At 52.2% G+C, this 16,415-nt stretch overlaps 5 protein-coding genes across 5 annotated transcripts; 4 read left to right on the forward strand and 1 right to left on the reverse strand.

Annotated features, from left to right (window-relative positions):
* Positions 1-2,967: 2,967 nt before the first annotated feature.
* DSM5745_02913 (uncharacterized protein) lies at positions 2,968-4,590 on the forward strand (the record flags this gene model as incomplete). Its single annotated transcript, XM_026744929.1, has 1 exon — positions 2,968-4,590. One exon carries the CDS (start codon positions 2,968-2,970, stop codon positions 4,588-4,590), a length of 1,623 nt encoding a protein of 540 aa, XP_026605795.1.
* A 1,712-nt stretch (positions 4,591-6,302) lies between these two features.
* On the reverse strand, positions 6,303-6,947 carry DSM5745_02914 (Yae1 family protein; the record flags this gene model as incomplete). The annotated part of the gene is made up of 1 exon (XM_026744930.1): positions 6,303-6,947. The coding sequence occupies one exon, from the start codon at positions 6,945-6,947 to the stop codon at positions 6,303-6,305; it is 645 nt and encodes a 214-aa protein (XP_026605796.1).
* A 1,925-nt stretch (positions 6,948-8,872) lies between these two features.
* DSM5745_02915 (uncharacterized protein) lies at positions 8,873-10,029 on the forward strand (the record flags this gene model as incomplete). The annotated part of the gene is made up of 4 exons (XM_026744931.1): positions 8,873-9,256; positions 9,329-9,625; positions 9,676-9,744; positions 9,802-10,029. The coding sequence occupies 4 exons, from the start codon at positions 8,873-8,875 to the stop codon at positions 10,027-10,029; spliced, it is 978 nt and encodes a 325-aa protein (XP_026605797.1).
* A 237-nt stretch (positions 10,030-10,266) lies between these two features.
* On the forward strand, positions 10,267-12,691 carry DSM5745_02916 (putative Zn(II)2Cys6 transcription factor; the record flags this gene model as incomplete). The annotated part of the gene is made up of 8 exons (XM_026744932.1): positions 10,267-10,328; positions 10,382-10,697; positions 10,754-10,940; positions 10,993-11,024; positions 11,070-11,099; positions 11,163-12,366; positions 12,428-12,570; positions 12,629-12,691. The coding sequence occupies 8 exons, from the start codon at positions 10,267-10,269 to the stop codon at positions 12,689-12,691; spliced, it is 2,037 nt and encodes a 678-aa protein (XP_026605798.1).
* Positions 12,692-13,176: 485 nt separating this feature from the next.
* On the forward strand, positions 13,177-13,641 carry DSM5745_02917 (uncharacterized protein; the record flags this gene model as incomplete). The annotated part of the gene is made up of 1 exon (XM_026744933.1): positions 13,177-13,641. The coding sequence occupies one exon, from the start codon at positions 13,177-13,179 to the stop codon at positions 13,639-13,641; it is 465 nt and encodes a 154-aa protein (XP_026605799.1).
* Positions 13,642-16,415: the final 2,774 nt, after the last annotated feature.

Here is a 16,415-nt window from a genome sequence, read left to right on the forward strand (position 1 = left end):
AAGTGCCAGTACAAGGAGTGCGGGTCTTCCAACCTCATCACCCACGACCACCAAACAGAGGCCAAAAGAGTCGGATCACGGCAATTGCCCTCGAAGACAATTGCAAATCCGCTAATCAACAAGTCTATGCTCCGTCAGGGAGATCGTTTTTCGGGAACCTCCATCGCTCTTCACCAGATTCCTTACATGAGCATGTCTCATCCAGCACTCAGCCATTGGTCCTCACCAGTCACCACCAAACGCGGAAACTTACTACCCGTGTCGCTCCTCAGCCTCTTTCGTGCCTGGAATCAGCTGGGCCCCTGTCTTTCTTGGAATGAGTTGTTAGCCTCTCCTCTTTCAATCGGCTTCAAGGACCAAGGTTCGAGTCGCACCCGCCATCGGGTTAACTCGCTGTGCTCCCGATCAGGCCATCCTCAAGTACGGTCTCGCGGCTAACACTGAACCCACATGTTCAAGAATGTGAGCTGGGGCTCTCTGCGCCCCGGGGGATCTTCCGAAAAGGAGCCCTCGCATCATCCCGAGACGTGGAGGCAGCGGATGTCTGAAGTGCAGCCGGCGGTGAAGCGAGCCGCCTTTAGGCATTTCCTTTACGGTTTGAGGCGAGGCCATGCAGTTACCTATGTATCAGATGGCTGAAGAATGTTCTGCCTGAGGTAAGAGTGCTCTCTGTTCCGGGAAATGCGTATAGAACTACACGCATATCCTCGGTAAACTCGAGTGACTGCTCTCGACGTTCACACCTTACTCCGTGCACTTGCAAGGTGAGGGTAGGTGCACCTCTGGCCTGCACAAAGACAAGATCCACCTCTTTCGACATCCATTTTGTATGGCCATGGTCCTTAGCATGGATAACAAGAAAGGTGCATCTTGATTATATGCAGGCCAGAAGACATAGATGGGATTGCTCGTATTTTTCTGACCTGGGGGTAAGCAGATCCCGGGAAACGAACCCTGCTCCGATTGTGGTACTGCGGCGTGCGCATTCGGGGCATCCGGAGTGGTGGCGGGAGTCAGATTTATAAATCCTATAGATATTTGATACATCAGTAACATCACACTCCGAGCTGTCAGCTTCGACTCAACTTAGATAGCAAATCAGAGTACGTGAGTTACTCCCGATTATGAAAATTGATTGCTGATGTTATTCCGAATGTCGCTTGGGTTGTTGCTCCGTTCGAAGTAAAGTGTTGTATCAAAAATATATTGCCTAACGTAGCTATGCTTTCCCGGGAAACACCAAAGCATTTCCACCACATTACTCCATAACTTGTATATGTTCCATCTTATCTATAACGAATGACTTGCAACAATTCCAGACGTGGTTCATGTTTCAAGAGCTGTCTCCTGTAGACTTCAGACCAATCCCTCCGACTCCAGATAGCAGCACTATAGGCACCAGCTTCTTGGAACCGCGACGTGTTCCACTTACATATGACTGTGCAACACCTCGAATGTGATTTATGCACATATAAATCCTTGAACTTGAGCTGGAATATCTAGGCGAGAGCCAATCGGCGTTGCAACCTTGTAGATTTCTACGGCCGGTTACACAGTCACGGGCAGTTCCTCGCTTAGGGAACACCAAGACCCTGGTCGTACACACAATCCCACATTTTCGGCCTTACAGTGCCAATGGCTCAAATTTAACCGGGAACAGCTCTTTACTTTGGATCTTAGGAACAGCAGCAGTGAGTACCTACTTGCAATTAGCCATTTTACTAGAGCTCAAGTGGCCAGCACTAACGCAAACAAGAAGTACGTACATTGAGCTCCCGTACCTTATGCAACCAGAGGATCATCCTGCATGATAAACCGGTGGGTCGAGCATGTCAACAACCGCTCACAGTTACAGGCTCCTGCAGCTGAAGAATGTGGCCGATGCACCTCTGCCTCGTCGATGTCAAACTCGACTCGATTGTATACTGGCCCTGGCAGGACGCCGAAACTATTGATGCCATCCCAGACGACATGACTCGATGAGCCCATCGGATTCCGCCATCTCGATCATTCAGAGAAACCTTCGACAAGCAGACTGACAAGGGAATCCTTGACCCGAGCTAAATAGAGCCAGACCACTGGGATCTCAGGATTCAAAGTTGCATAATCACAGTGTTCTGTGTACTTCTAGCAATTACTCGATTGGCGGGAGTTATTCAAACTAGGATGATCCGTCAGGGAACCAGGCGGGTTTCAAATATCGAAGAATAAAGAAGCAAGTCTTGCGATAGGTCAGATTCAGTTTGGAGCAAACATCAGCGTACAGGCTACAGCTGAAGCAGGGCTCTCAGCAAGTGCCGATGTGCAGCGATCCTGATTTCTGGCCTTTTGCTAGTTTGTATCACGGCAACCGGAATGAACTTGGGAATGCGGGCCTCCTGCTTCGTGTCCTGCGAGCATCTAAGGGCACACGAGCAGTGCCTTGTACTTTTGGCGATGGAGGTGGACAAGCTTCAATGATGAGACGGGGATGACTGAGCGTCTGATCTCTCACATTAAGGGAGTATTACTCCGTGCTCACCACCTACTGCTGAGTTCCCTTGAGATCTCGCGCCTGCAGAAAGATCACTGCATGCCCTGCTCCCAGCCCAGCCCAGCTCGAAATCATCGACTGCATTGCTGCAGTTCCAGAATTCAGAAAGCAGAACTGCGGATCTCCTTCCGTCTCCTCCTTGCAGCACGCGATCGCCTTGCAGCAGCCTCGACCCATCCCTGGGGAAGGAGAAGCTGTAAGGCCGCGTCTCTGTGCTCGAGCTTTGTTTACACGATGCTTGCTCTGGCATGCCATCGGCGGCTCTCTTTGCTAGCCACCGCTCGGCCCCTGCTCGTCTATAAACTGCTCCCTATTCACCCCGCCGGATTCCCATTCTTGAACCTCCCATCCCCCTTCTTGTTCCTATTCGAACCAGGAGACTCTGATGACTGCAGCTTGCTCCACTGTCACGACCACCAGTCAAAACACAGCCCATGGCTAACGGATACGCTCGAGATTCCGGCGAACTGAACGCTCTACCGAAAAGTCGGAACAGATCGCAGACCACCATAGGTCTACCGCCAACTCCGTCGCCGCAGAAGAAACGCGCGTCTTCCTTCTATCCTCCTCGCGGCCCGGACTTACTCGAGGAGACAAATCCTGACCCCTTCTACCTGGAACACTCTCTTACCAACACCACGAGCTGGGGATCTTGCCAACAGGGCCTCCGCAATGCGAGATCGGGTGAAGACATTCAGAAATATTTTATGGTGTCTGTCGTGAAATCTGGCAAAGACGCCGCGGTCCCACCTGCTGCCCCTCGTACTATCAAATCTCAAGCCAACATTGATCGCTCTACACTGTCTGCCGTCGAACTTGAACATCAACTGAGCCTGCAGGAAATCGGGGGTCAGTCGTGGCGAGACTCTCAGACAGAGGCCACCCCAGACCTAACTCCGAGCAGCTCATTCTCTTCCAATCACTCATCTCCCATTTACCCAGATCCGGTCTTTAAAGCTACGGAGCAACTCTACCGTTCATTTAAGCAAGCACAAGCGCCTACTCTGAATCGCGCGTACCCTTACTCCTCTACGCCTTTGAATGACTCTCAAGCAACCATACCCACAGAGCCATCATCTCCTCCGAACGCCTCTTCGGAAACGATCACTATGCCTAGAAACTATGATGCGTCATCCCTTCGTGGAAAGCCCCTTCCTTCCCTACCACCAGTCCCTCGCCCCAGCACTGCGCACCCGTCTAAGAAGCAACCACCCAGCCGGCTGATCATCGAGCCTTCCATGATATCCCCCCCCAGTCTTATTAACCCGGTCACTCTGGAACCCCATCGGTCACATTTCGATCAAGCGTTGTTCATTCCAGCGAATGAATGTCCTAGCCCAGTGCCTAGTCCGGGACCACCATCACCTTCAGTTGATCGCCAACCACCAGTACCGTCAATTAGAGAGAGGCCTTCCACCTCCACATCAGAAATGCATCCGGAGCAGTCTGTCTGGGAGTCCGACTCCGACGCCGAGGATTCAGACCCCAGGTCGCTTTCTCGGAAGCCAATGGATACCTTGAAGAAGGTCCGCAGTCGAGTGCAATTGCGAGTCGCAAAGTCAACACCCAAGCTGCAAATCAATACGGCGAACAATGCAGCCCTAGAGAAGTTTCCGACAATGCCGGATCCTCCTCCTCCAGAGCGCTGGTCAAGCTCTATGAAGACTGCTCTTCAAACTCGGTCAGGCAAGGATATCTTGAGGCCAACTGCTCATCAGACCCTCCGCTTAGTCGCACCGTCGACCACTTCTTTGGTTCATCCTGGATCACGGCGCAACAGTGCCAAATCACAGACCTACGGTATAGACCGTTCAACTGCTGCCGCAGCGATCCAAGCCAAGTCTCGCCGCCGCCAGCGGTCTACAAGCCCAGAAACCTCACTTTCCGCGGAGAGGGAGAAAATGTGTACGTTTTGCCGCGAGGAGCGATCCGATCGCACCATTCACCACAGCCTGACTCTTTCTCGCCCGCCTTTATACAAACGAGTTTGGGAATCCTTGCGAGTTCTTGGTTGTCACACCGACATCACGTCTACGCGTCCTCGCAAAGGGTTGTAATCTTATCCTTGCCTTCTTATGAAAAGTCTGGAATGCGAAAAGCCTGGGACGGCGTTGGGATGATTTGTACGCTCTACAATGGGCTTGCCTTATGGCACGGTGCATTCGCTGAAATGATGTCAAATGACTATGTCTTTCCTTAATTTTGAACTAATGCCTTATGACGGATCTTTTACGGAGTTGACGTGGGCTCATGGGACGCGCAGCGAACACGACGACTTATGACTCTGGCGCTGGATCTCTCATATGGCAATGAGATCCATAACTCGCCACAAGACTCGATGCATGCACACTCACTTTTGCAAGGCCAATCGCCTTCGCCTTTCTTTTTCTACCTGTCACCTCTCTTGTTTTGCCCGAGCCATTGCCACAGGGGACCGATTCCCACAGATATATTTCCTTTTTGTCATGTTCTACCTGCTACTACTCCAAATTTCCTTATCTTTTGTCTCATAGGAGAACAAAATGAACATCGAATACTTCAAAACCAAGCTCGAGAACTTCCCTGTAAACAAAACTACCGGCCAGAAGCCTAGAACTACGAGAGCAAAAAGCAGGCTAGGGTGAGATGCGGAATGCTGGGGAAAGGAATTCCCCGCTGCTACTGCTACCCTGCTGCTAAGGAGTATACGTAACATCGCACAGACATGCCATGCCGCCTATGCAGCCGTACTTTTTAGCCTCCAACTTTATCGCAACAGTTACTGTTTAGAAACGCCACACTTGTTCGAGGTCCTGGTCTCCCATGCTTGTGTATGAAAGATTGTTGTGCTTGGGTTGTTTTGATGCCCCTTGTGTGGTATCCCTTGGTTCCTAGATTCTGCATCTGCTGGCTGTCTAGTATCTCGACCTAGCCCGAGGAAGATGTGGGAAGGGGTTCCGAGCCAGTCTCTACTAGCGAACCTAATGAGACAGCCTTGCCCTGCAGTGGGAAGTGTTAATTACTCAACTCATTTGCGGCAGAATCCCTTGGTTCCACAAGGTATGTCGTCCAAAATACTTTGATTCGATATAGGAGGTTTTTTGGGGTTGACTCGATGTATATACAATGATGCGCTACTACCGGTAGTTTAGCTCTTGGACTCACATAATGTACATGCGCAGAGGCCAAGCACACGAAGCTTCCACCAGGATGGTAGATAGCTGTGTTTGAAGAGCTCAGGTTAAAAGATACCGTAGTACTCAGGATTCAAAGAGTGGAGACACAAAAGTCCCATCGAGAAATTGTCACCCCTTGCTGCCATCCCACCCGCGGAACCGTTGCCTCGGTGTCGAGGTCCTAGAAGCGCCACCAGAAGCGCCACCAGCAAGGGCCGGCATTAGAGAAAAGCTTGCGAGACGCGTTAAGACGCCTGATCCTCATCGACCTTGCAGCCTTGCAGACGATGTGCGCGGTGCTGACGATCAGACGTCCCGGGGAACGGCTGGGTTGGGTTCCCCGGACGGCGATGCAAGGCGGACTGTTGTCGACGGCTCGACGGTCGTTGCTGCTGCTGCATGTCGCGCAGGAGGAATGCGCGTGACGCATGGGCTGAGTAGAAAATTTTCTGCCTCGGTTGAGAACTCCAGGCGACTCTGGGACTTTGGTTTGGCTGAGGATCGAGGCCGCGCAGGCGGGAGGACAAAGTACTGGCTGCTGAGAAGAGAATATGTCCCCCGCTGATAGGCAAGACGGTCGGTAGGGAGGGAGAATCGCAATCCACAGGGTTGTTTCAAGCCCTCTGCCCTTTTTCATCCTCCCCAGCCTTCCCGTTGCCCTTCCCATCATCACTCTTAGCTTCCAGAACATCCATGATGTGCTCCTCCCACGCCGCAACGGGCACTTTCTTCTCCCACGCAGCTAGCACCTTATCCCCCTTCTTCAATAGCTGAGTCTCCGGTTTCTCCTCCGACCCTTGTCCCTGCAACGCCCCGCCATCCACACCAGCGAAAACAGCCTGGACATTCAGCTCCTTGACCGCCTGCTTATAGAGACGGAATATTTCCTCGCGTTTTGCCTTCTTCGCTTCATCCGCTTCTTTCGACGCCGGCGTGGACGGTGTCGATTTCTGCCCGGGCTTTTTGACCGTAGTGGGGCTGCTCTCGTACCCCCTCAGGACACCCTCGAGAATTCCGATTATCGTTCCTGCGCGCATACCGAGTTGTGCACCGACGGGAAATCCGGCGTCGAAGCCATGCTGGACGTGCTCGGCTTTGGAGGCGGAGATGCCGTCGCGATACCCGGCTGTGACGTGTTGGCGGCGAAGGGAGGGGAGTTCGGAGGGTTCGACGGTCGGATTGGAGTGCGCTTGCGGAAGGGGTTGTTCGGGATGTGGCGGTGAGGAGCCGAAAATATCATCGAGGGAGTCGGCGGCCATTTTGATTCTCGGCGGTGTTGGTGTGAAGATGGAGAGGTGGGAGTTGAGAAAGGTTGTTGGGTTTGAATTTTTGGAAGCGGATTGCGGACAGACAGACGAACGGTGGTGGATTCAGCGGAGTTCCATGGATCCACTGGGTAAGTATACTCCCGTAGACTCTAGAGTGCTTGTATTTGTGTTTAGCAATCTGTTTTTATCATAACAGAGGGGGCCTTTGCATTGACTTGGCCCATGTAATGATCTGCTTATTTGTACATCTGGCGCCAGACTAACCACGCGAGTGCTGCGCGTCTTGCCGCCCCCAGAACCTGACACTTCCTCAACAGACCTGAACGCTCCATCAACAGACCCTCGACGTGCTCATTAACATGAACATCCGATCGATTGGAAAAATACTCCCGTCGCATAGCACTTCTAGCCGTTCCAGCATTGATTGTTGAGCTCAAATTGAGGCATCTCGAACAGCTATACCCCGAACAGGCCGTCGACGACTCAACATGCAGCGCGGTCCTGATCACCCCAAGTTCCCCGGCTACTCAACACATTCAAGTTGACATATACTCCGCCCGACTGTGTCTTGGATATTATCTGGACCGGGCACACAGCCGAAATTCCGGCAAGGTAAACACACCTATACTTGGGAATGCCATCAGCTGGTGGTGGGCCGAACGCGTCTTCGAGAGCCGCATCATCCGCCTACAAGGAAGATTCTATGGTCTCTTTACCGGGAGTGGATTTCAGCCAGGTGATACGGCTGGCTTGTTTATCGGAGACCTTGATGCTCGGCTGGCCTCTATTTCCTCCCATTTGTTTCCAGACTCCAGGAAGTTCAGCCAGGGACGAAATGAGCGGGAAATCCTCCACGGCATGTTCACTGTGGAGCGCCTACCATGGATATCTACGTATGGTCTGCTGGTATCATGGAAAATGCCCGATGGACCTCGCCTGTTTTTTGAGAAGCTCGCGCGCTGGGGATGCCCGTGGCGGCTGATGTCCGGGGGACGTTTCGAGTTCAGTGTATCGGAACCGTTCCGTGACCCGGATCTGGGATGGGTTTCTGACCTACGGATTGCGTCGGCGCAAGATTACGATATTGTGCCTGGTGAAGGAGATATCGAGAGGCAGAAGGTGGTTCCGCAGTGGCTGGCAAGGTTGCAAAGAGGCTATGCGAGGTTCCTTCTTCATCGAGCTACACAGGGTATAATAGTCGCCCTGTAAGGATATGTCATATCTGTCAAGGATCTCAGCACGGTCAGTTTGTTGCTCGTTTTAGAGCTCTCAGTATCCAGAAGCGGTCTGTCTTTGTGAGAGGTTCAGAGAGGGTCCATCTTGTTGAACCCAGGAAGTCGAAGGCATAATGGCCCAGGACACCACAGGGCTGAGGGCACTAAATGCAAGGCATCAATTGTGACGTTGAACGACGGAGTTGGCTCCAGTACACAGTACTCCTACTGCAGGTGTATACTCGGCAGATGTCGGCACGGGGGGTGCCTGAGGCACCACCATGCCGGATTGGGACTAGCGCGTCACGTGCCCCCACAGAGTTTTCTCCCGCCGATCGAGGCGATACACCAATACACCAGACTTCTCCCATTGGACGCTTCGCCTATACGTCGGCCGTCAGCAGATCTTCGTACCTTCTCCGACTCTCCGAGCCCCGGCCGGCCTCGGCGCTAGACAGATTGGGTATAGCGCCGGACCGGAGATGCTAGCGCGTTGGTGGCTTCCCATCACGTCCACGCCTATACAAGGACTTGCACCAGCACAACCTCCGGAGTCGTCTCGGACAGGATCAGCACTGCCTTCTTCTCTCCGCTATAAGATGCTTGGGATATGCGGGCCACCATGTTGCTTTTTTCTTGATTGCAACTCTTTGCCTGGTCTTCTCACAGCAAGCAATCATACCAACGACTGAGAACTGCGCCATGCCTTTCCTCCATCATTTCTTCCCCCCTTCCCCCTCCTTTGTGGAAAAGCACATCCCAGATCTCGCTGGGAAGGTTGCCATTGTTACCGGTGCTACTTCGGGCGTTGGGCTTGAGGCTGCTGCTGTTTTGTACTCGAAAAATGCAACGGTATATGTAGCTGCGCGCTCGGCCGACAAGGCCGACAAGGCCATTGCGTCAATCAGAAGCTCCGAAGAGTGCGCAGGAAGCAGCGGCCGCCTGGAATTTCTCTCGCTTGATTTGTCAGATTTGACTACTATCAAAGCTAGCGCCGACAAGTTCCTGCAAAGCGAGGGCCGATTAGATATCTTGATTCACAATGCCGGTGTGATGCGGCCACCGGCAGGGAGCAAGACGAAGCAGGTGTGTACAAATGCTCCGATGATGCTTCGACTTGTAGCTCTGCAAGGCGAACGACGCTGATCAGTTTGACAGGGATATGATCTTGAAATGGGTACCAACTGCCTCGGTCCATTCACGTTCAATGCCCTACTTCTTCCGCTCCTCAAACGTACAGCAGCAGGCGCTACTCCAGGCAGCATACGTGTCGTATGGGTCAGCTCTATTATCGAATTTAGCACGGCACAGAACGGTATTGTGTTCGATGAGCAGACTGGCGCACCCAAGGTCCTTCCAGATCCGATGGAAAATTACATGGCGAGCAAAGTTGGCGGCGTCTTCTTTGCGGGTGAAATGGCGAAGCGCATAGGAAGCGATGGAATATTTAGCCTGGTGTGATCCCCTCCTCCGATTGATATCTTCATAGGAACTGATGCGAGCAGAGCGTCCACCCTGGGCTCATGAAAACCGAGCTTCAAAGACATCAGCCTGCGCTGTTTGGCATCATCATGGTATTACCCCGATTTCCCGTTCTGCTTGGTTGATACCGTAAACTGACAAGGGAACAGGGCCTTGTCTTCAAGCCTGCGCGATATGGCGCATACACTGAGCTCTTCGCAGCGCTCTCGCCCCAGGTAACAGCTAAGCAGAATGGATCATATATCCTTCCCTGGGGCCGCTTTGGCACTATTCCTGGTCATATTGAGAAAGGCATGAGATCCACGAGCGAGGGCGGAACCGGCCTGGCAGAGAGATTCTGGGCTTGGTGCGAGCAAGAGACGGCCGCGTACCGATGAGATACTGAATGAGCTGTATGACTATGGATTGGTTGGATACCATGTGATTGATAGAAATAATGATTGATTCGTTTCTGACTGCATACATCGTGGCTGGGCTGTATAACGTAATCATTGTGGCCGTATCCCTCCCTGCATTCAACTATTCAGCTGGTTCTTTCTTCAACCCAGCGTCCGAGTATCGTACTTAAGAACATTGAAAGTTGTACTTACCATTAAGCCGAAATACTGTTGCTCATGGACCACGCGCGGCCTCCGGTTCGAGCCATCATATCCTGCACTTTTTGCCGACAAAAGAAGTACGATAAGAGCCACCCCGCTGATATATCTGTTGCCTAATCTCTCTATTCAGGCTGCGATGCGATCGAGTTCGACCATGTGGTAGCTGCGTTAAACGAGGCTTGGGCTGTGTCTATCTCAACCCGAATCCTCCACCCCGCACTGCTCCCACCCGCTCCACGAGGCAGTTGAATCAGCGTGTCCGAGAACTGGAGGAGCTAGTGAATGTCCTAGCAAAGGCAAAGAGTACCCCCAGACCAGATCATGAGACTGAGCAAAAGTCCAACAGCAGTGATGACGAGATTGCCAGCTCTCTGGGCAGGATGCAGGTGGGGGAGACAGGCACCAGTTATGTTTCAGGGTCTCATTGGGCCGCGCTTCAGGACAGTGTATGGTCATCAAACTCACTATTGGATATCAGCTACTGACTCGTTTTGATGTATAGATTGCAGAGATCAAGGAGTATCTCGATTCGGATACTCCTCTGAGCCAGAACTACAGTGAAGGTCCAGCACTCCTAGTAGGACTTTGTCCGCCGGTTGGGAAGGATGACTTCCTGGCCGCCGTACCCCCAAAGGACGTGGCGGATCGCTTGGTATCGAGATTCTTCAACTCAATGGAGCCGGGAGTTCGTACGTTGGCTTCCCTCGAATGCGTATGGCAGTTCTGACGACTAAGCGATAGTTATTTTCCATGCTCCTACTTTCCAGAACGAGGTCCGTTGTGCAATGCCGTGCGCATGTGTATGCTAATGGAAACAGTATAATCGGTTCTGGTCCCAACCCCAGGAGGTAAGCCTGACGTGGCTGAGCATGCTCTTCGGCATGATGTGCTTGGCTATACGCCTTCACCAGCGTGCCGAAGGCGAGCCTGCCGACGTTATTGGTAATCCCGAAGAAGCGTGCAACATATACCGGCTCTACGCTGCCTACTGTCTGATCAGAGACAGATATACCACCCCGACTAAATACACTATCGAAGCGCTACTCACATACGCACAATGCGAGTACTTCCGAAGCGCCGACGCCCAGCATGAGAACTGGGTAATGTTCGGTATTATCATGCGACTGGCCCTACACATGGGCCTGCATCGAGACGGCTCGCGGTTCCCAGAAATATCCTGCTTCGAGGCCGAGATGCGTCGGCGCATCTGGGCTTTCATGACCCAAGGGGATGCCCTTTCCTCGTTTCAATCTGGCCTGCCCCGTATGATGCACAAAGGCGTTGCTGATACCCACCTGCCTCGAAACTTGCTGGATGAGGACTTTGACGAGAACACCACGACGCTGCCTCCCTCACGGCCAGATACAGATGCAACCCCGCTCTCATATGTAATATCAAAGAGCGTAATCGGTGAAGTCTTTGCTCAGATCACCGACCGTGTGGCGTCCACGGAACCCACCACCTATCAATCTATCATTCAGCTGGACAATCAGCTCAACGAGGCCTACGCTGCAATTCCAGCACCATTGAAGTTCCGCAGCGTAGCCCAGTCTGTTATAGATCTGCCGCATATCATCATGCGCCGTTATAGTCTAGAGATCCTCTACCAGAAATCACGCTGCATCCTTCACCGGCAACATCTCTGCGAGGGACGCTCTGACCCCCGTTATGCCAGGTCCCGACAGATCTGCATTGACGCAGCAATGAGCCTGCTGCAACATCAGGCCACCCTAGACGCGCAAGTCCAGCCAGGTGGCGTACTGTGCCACAGTAAATGGTACGTATCGTCGCTGGCTTCTCACGATTTCATCCTCGCCGCTATGATCCTGTGCGTGGAGCTTCACCATCAATCTAGCAGAAGCAATGGCCAGCCACGAGGGGAACTCTCCCAAAACATCGATGGGTTTCTTCCTGCCCTACAGACCTCTCGTCAGATCTGGAGCAGATATAAGGAATTCTCATCGGAAGCCATGCAAGCGTGGCGGTCCATAAGCATCATGCTCGGCAAGCTAAACGCCACAACACTGAGCCCGGTAACGCCCATAACGAATAGCCATGACTTGTCAAGTATAAGCGGGATGAGCGGAGAAAACAGCCTGCCCTTAAGCTCTCCAGGTCAGTTCCCCACTCCACTCCACATGTTCATAGCTTGCCCTAACTGCCATGATAACCTCAGACCAACCGAACTGGTATGACCCACCACCAGCCTCAACCACCAACAATCTGGACTTCGAGAACGCCATGGCGCTGGAATTGGGCTTCCCCGGCGGAGCCATCATGGACAAGAACTTCTGGGACTTTTCCAATAATATCGATTGGGTGAGCTGGTGCTCGTGTTTGTTTGACATGCTTGGTCCCGTAGCTAACTGTGCAACAGGCTGAATTCGATGCTACGGTGCAGAACTTGGACATGGTTGGGAATAGAGTCGGCTTATACTAGCTCCCTCCATCTGCCTGTTGTGTATGAATCCCAGCGAGTTCGACGTTCAAGCTTCAACTCACGCACCGGGGCATATTAATGCCATCTGCTTTTGCCTGCATTCGATGCCATTTCGATACCACTTGTTTTGATAAAATGACATATACGAACTTTAGACGCACTTGGAGATGAACAGAAAGCTTGTTGCTGTAGTAAGCGAGTGCTGAGATATGCTCAAAGGGTATCAAGATGCGTTTCTCAACCTCCGCACTGGTTTTTTTTTTGTGGAAGTACTCTCACAATACTTGTCGTAATCCGCATAGAGCATGGGTTGCAGAAGGAGTCCAGATCACTTTCGAGCAGATTGAAGCGTTGGTTAGCCAGTTGCAAACGACCGAGGAACTAGATAATCTCAATTTCCGATCAACCCAGCAATTAGTGGTGATGAAAGTGTCACAAAGCAACTTCCAGCAACCGTGGCAGATATCTCTATGCCTTGACTTCCTATGTCGGACGCTAGCACTCTCATCGCGTACTGCACCGGTCCTGAGGCGGAGCTTTTACCAATTTCGAACCAGGGGGTTGGATTGGAAGTAAGGGTATGTACTGGAAACAGCAGACGAGTCAGCTTGTGGGATGCCACTAAGCTATCACGCGCCAAATACAAGGTGATAAGCGCCAAGTATTTCCAGGCATTGCGTAATCACTCTGCCGGGAGTATAGAATTCATCAGCACGTGCTGGACTCGAGAAGGACATGCTCAGATCGACCATGTCGTCGGCAAACCAGGAGACGACGCCTTCAAAAGAGCTTCCGCGCGACGCGAGGTTATCAACGCCATCCTCGCCCTTGAAAACACCGGTGCCGATCATGAAGGATGGCTCCAGGCAATGTGGCCCTCCGAGTGCCCCCAAGTTTGCGGCATCACTCCAAGCATAAGGCTCGAAAGAGCAAATGGTTGCGAATTGTGAGGGATACGTCGACGCGTCCACTTTCACTGTCCTCGGTCAACGTTGCCTCGATTGGCGTACCTAATCCCAAACATCTGCTTCAATGGATGCTTCCAACCACACGCAATACAACCGTTACCCACAGGGTTGTATACGCAAGTCTTTGTTGAGCCCCGGAATAGGGACGCCGAGAATCAGATGACAATGGCTGGAAGTTATTTCAGAGTTGGCGAGGCGTGTCTCGAGGCTGATCAGGACGCATCCGGGGGATTCGCTGGCGGTGATGGCAACGGTCAAGAAAGCCTGGCTCTAGGGTTGGTTCGCTAACGGTGTCAGAGTTCAAGAACATGTCAATGGGAGGAACCCTGTCGGTCAGGCTCTTTTGATGGTCGAGGGATCTGCGGCTCTTCTTTGACTTGCCTTTGAGGGGGCCAAACCCTAATGTCGGAGATCGCCTTGTCAGCTCTTTGGTGTTGATCGGAGGTGGGTTACACATTTCCTTTGTGTCTTCGGGGCAAGTCTTTCTTGTCCGCTTCAGGCGCCATCGCGTGGAGGTCAAACAATGACTTTCGGATCTGACTTCTATTCAAAGCCGTTGAGCTTCTTAGTCATGCTGCCGGGCTCTGGGGCGGAAATCGCAACAGCATCTGAGTAGACCCCCCAGAGCCAGGACTTGGTAACGCTGTTTGCGTGCAAATTCTTCCTTTAACATCTGCTGTGAAGGCAAACCATAGACCTGTGAAGGAAGACTGACACATGGGTTGCTCCATTGCCCAATGGCTGATCTGATTGGATCACATCCATGCTGTTAGTCACTCTGATATCCAGTCTTCAGTAACACATCTGTGAAGAACTCATTCACCATGGACCTCTGCTCCTGAGTCCACCAGCTCCTGGGCTCCTGGCATCACCTATAAAGATGGCCTTGTTTCCCGCCGAGAATTGCACTTTTTTTTCTTTCCCATCCACCAATCTTCTCAACTTTCAATCCTTCCTTCAAACTCAGTCCGATATTCAACTTGTTTTGAAATTGTTCAAGCACCATAACCGCCGCCATGAAGCTTTACATGCTTCTCCTCTTCCTGGTGTCTCTGGCCTTGGCCGTTGAGATCACCTCCTCTGCTCCGTCCCTCGATGACACTGATGTTGTTGAGACCTCTGGTATGTGATCCCCTTCCTTGTCTTTCTGCTTATGTCTTCCTTCTCTTGTGTCTCCCTTCTCGTGTTTCCCTTTCTCTTGTGTATACTCCCTTCTCTTCCCGTCCATTTCAACTTCCTTGTTGCTCTTCTGCTCTCACTTCCTTCCTTGTCCACCTCTACTAGGCCTGAAGCTAACACTTGTGTTCTCTCTTAGATGACTCCGACTCGAACACTGGCTTCCTCTCTCTCGTCCAGCGTGCCAATGCACGTGTCAAGACCGCCTCAAACAACGGAAAGTGCAAGGTCGACAAGGACTGTGGTAAAGGCAACGTCGAGTGTATGGGCGGCTTCTGTATCAACCACGATGTTACCGTTGAGGCTTCCCCTTCAGGTGATGCCATGTGTCGCAAGAACAAAGATTGTGGTGAGGATGGCAAGTGTCTCAGCGGCCTCTGTGTTGCCTCCTCCAAGTTGCGCTTCGTTCGTCGCTCCCCCCAGGTCCAGTGCCACAAAGACAAAGACTGCGCTAGCCCTTATGGCCCTGGCAAGTGTATCGCTGGTGGTATCTGCATCGCGCCCAACCGCCAGCTCAAAGAGCGTTCCCCTCAGGTCCAGTGTCACAAAGACAAAGACTGCACTAGCCCTTACGGCCCTGGCAAGTGTATCGCTGGTGGCATTTGCATCGCACCTGACCGAAAGCTTAAGGAGCGTTCTCCCCAGCTGATGTGCAAGACCGACAAGGACTGCGCTAGCCCTCAGGGACCTGGAAAGTGCATCGCTGGTGGCATCTGKATCGCACCTGACCGAAAGCTMAAGGAGCGTTCTCCCCAGCTGATGTGCAAGACCGACAAGGACTGCGCTAGCCCTCAGGGACCTGGAAAGTGCATCGCTGGCGGCATCTGTATTGCACCCGACCGAAAGCTCAAGGAGCGTTCTCCTCAGGTCCAGTGCCACAATGACAAAGACTGCGCTAGCCCTTACGGCCCTGGAAAGTGCATCGCTGGCGGTATCTGTATTGCACCTAACCGCAAACTCACCCGCGAGCCTGTCGACCCTGAATCAGCTCATATTGAACTTGAGACGCGCTCCCCTCAGCTGATGTGCAAGACTGACAAAGACTGCGCTAGCCCTCAAGGTCCTGGAAAGTGCATCGCTGGCGGTATCTGTATCGCGCCTGACCGCAAACTCAAGACCCGCGACACAGTCGAATCTGAATCAGCTCATATTGAACTCGAGACTCGCTCCCCTCAGGTCCAGTGCCACAAAGACAAAGACTGTGCTAGTCCTTATGGACCTGGCAAGTGTATCGCCGGTGGCATCTGCATCGCGCCCAACCGCAAGTCATAAATGCCACAGTGGTGATATCGAGACGGGCCTTTGCTTGAGTCTCTGGATAGTCTAGCAAGCACGACTGATATGACGAAAATGTTTCTTTTTTTCCTGTACTTTTCCCTCTCTGTTGTTCATGTGATTCGAGTATCTTTCAGAGTTACATTTGGGTTTTGGTGGGATCTGCTTTGCAGTTCAACTGACTCAGAAGTAAATTCAGATAGATAAAATCAAGACACTTATCATTTCTTCAAGGACGGAGTAAATGAGCTTCTCATATCAATAGAATCGATGAACTAACCATTGAGAAGTCGCCATCTCCCCTG

This window comes from Aspergillus mulundensis (genome assembly GCF_003369625.1).
Source record: "Aspergillus mulundensis strain DSM 5745 chromosome Unknown scaffold_2, whole genome shotgun sequence".
NCBI classification, from domain to species: domain Eukaryota; kingdom Fungi; phylum Ascomycota; class Eurotiomycetes; order Eurotiales; family Aspergillaceae; genus Aspergillus; species Aspergillus mulundensis.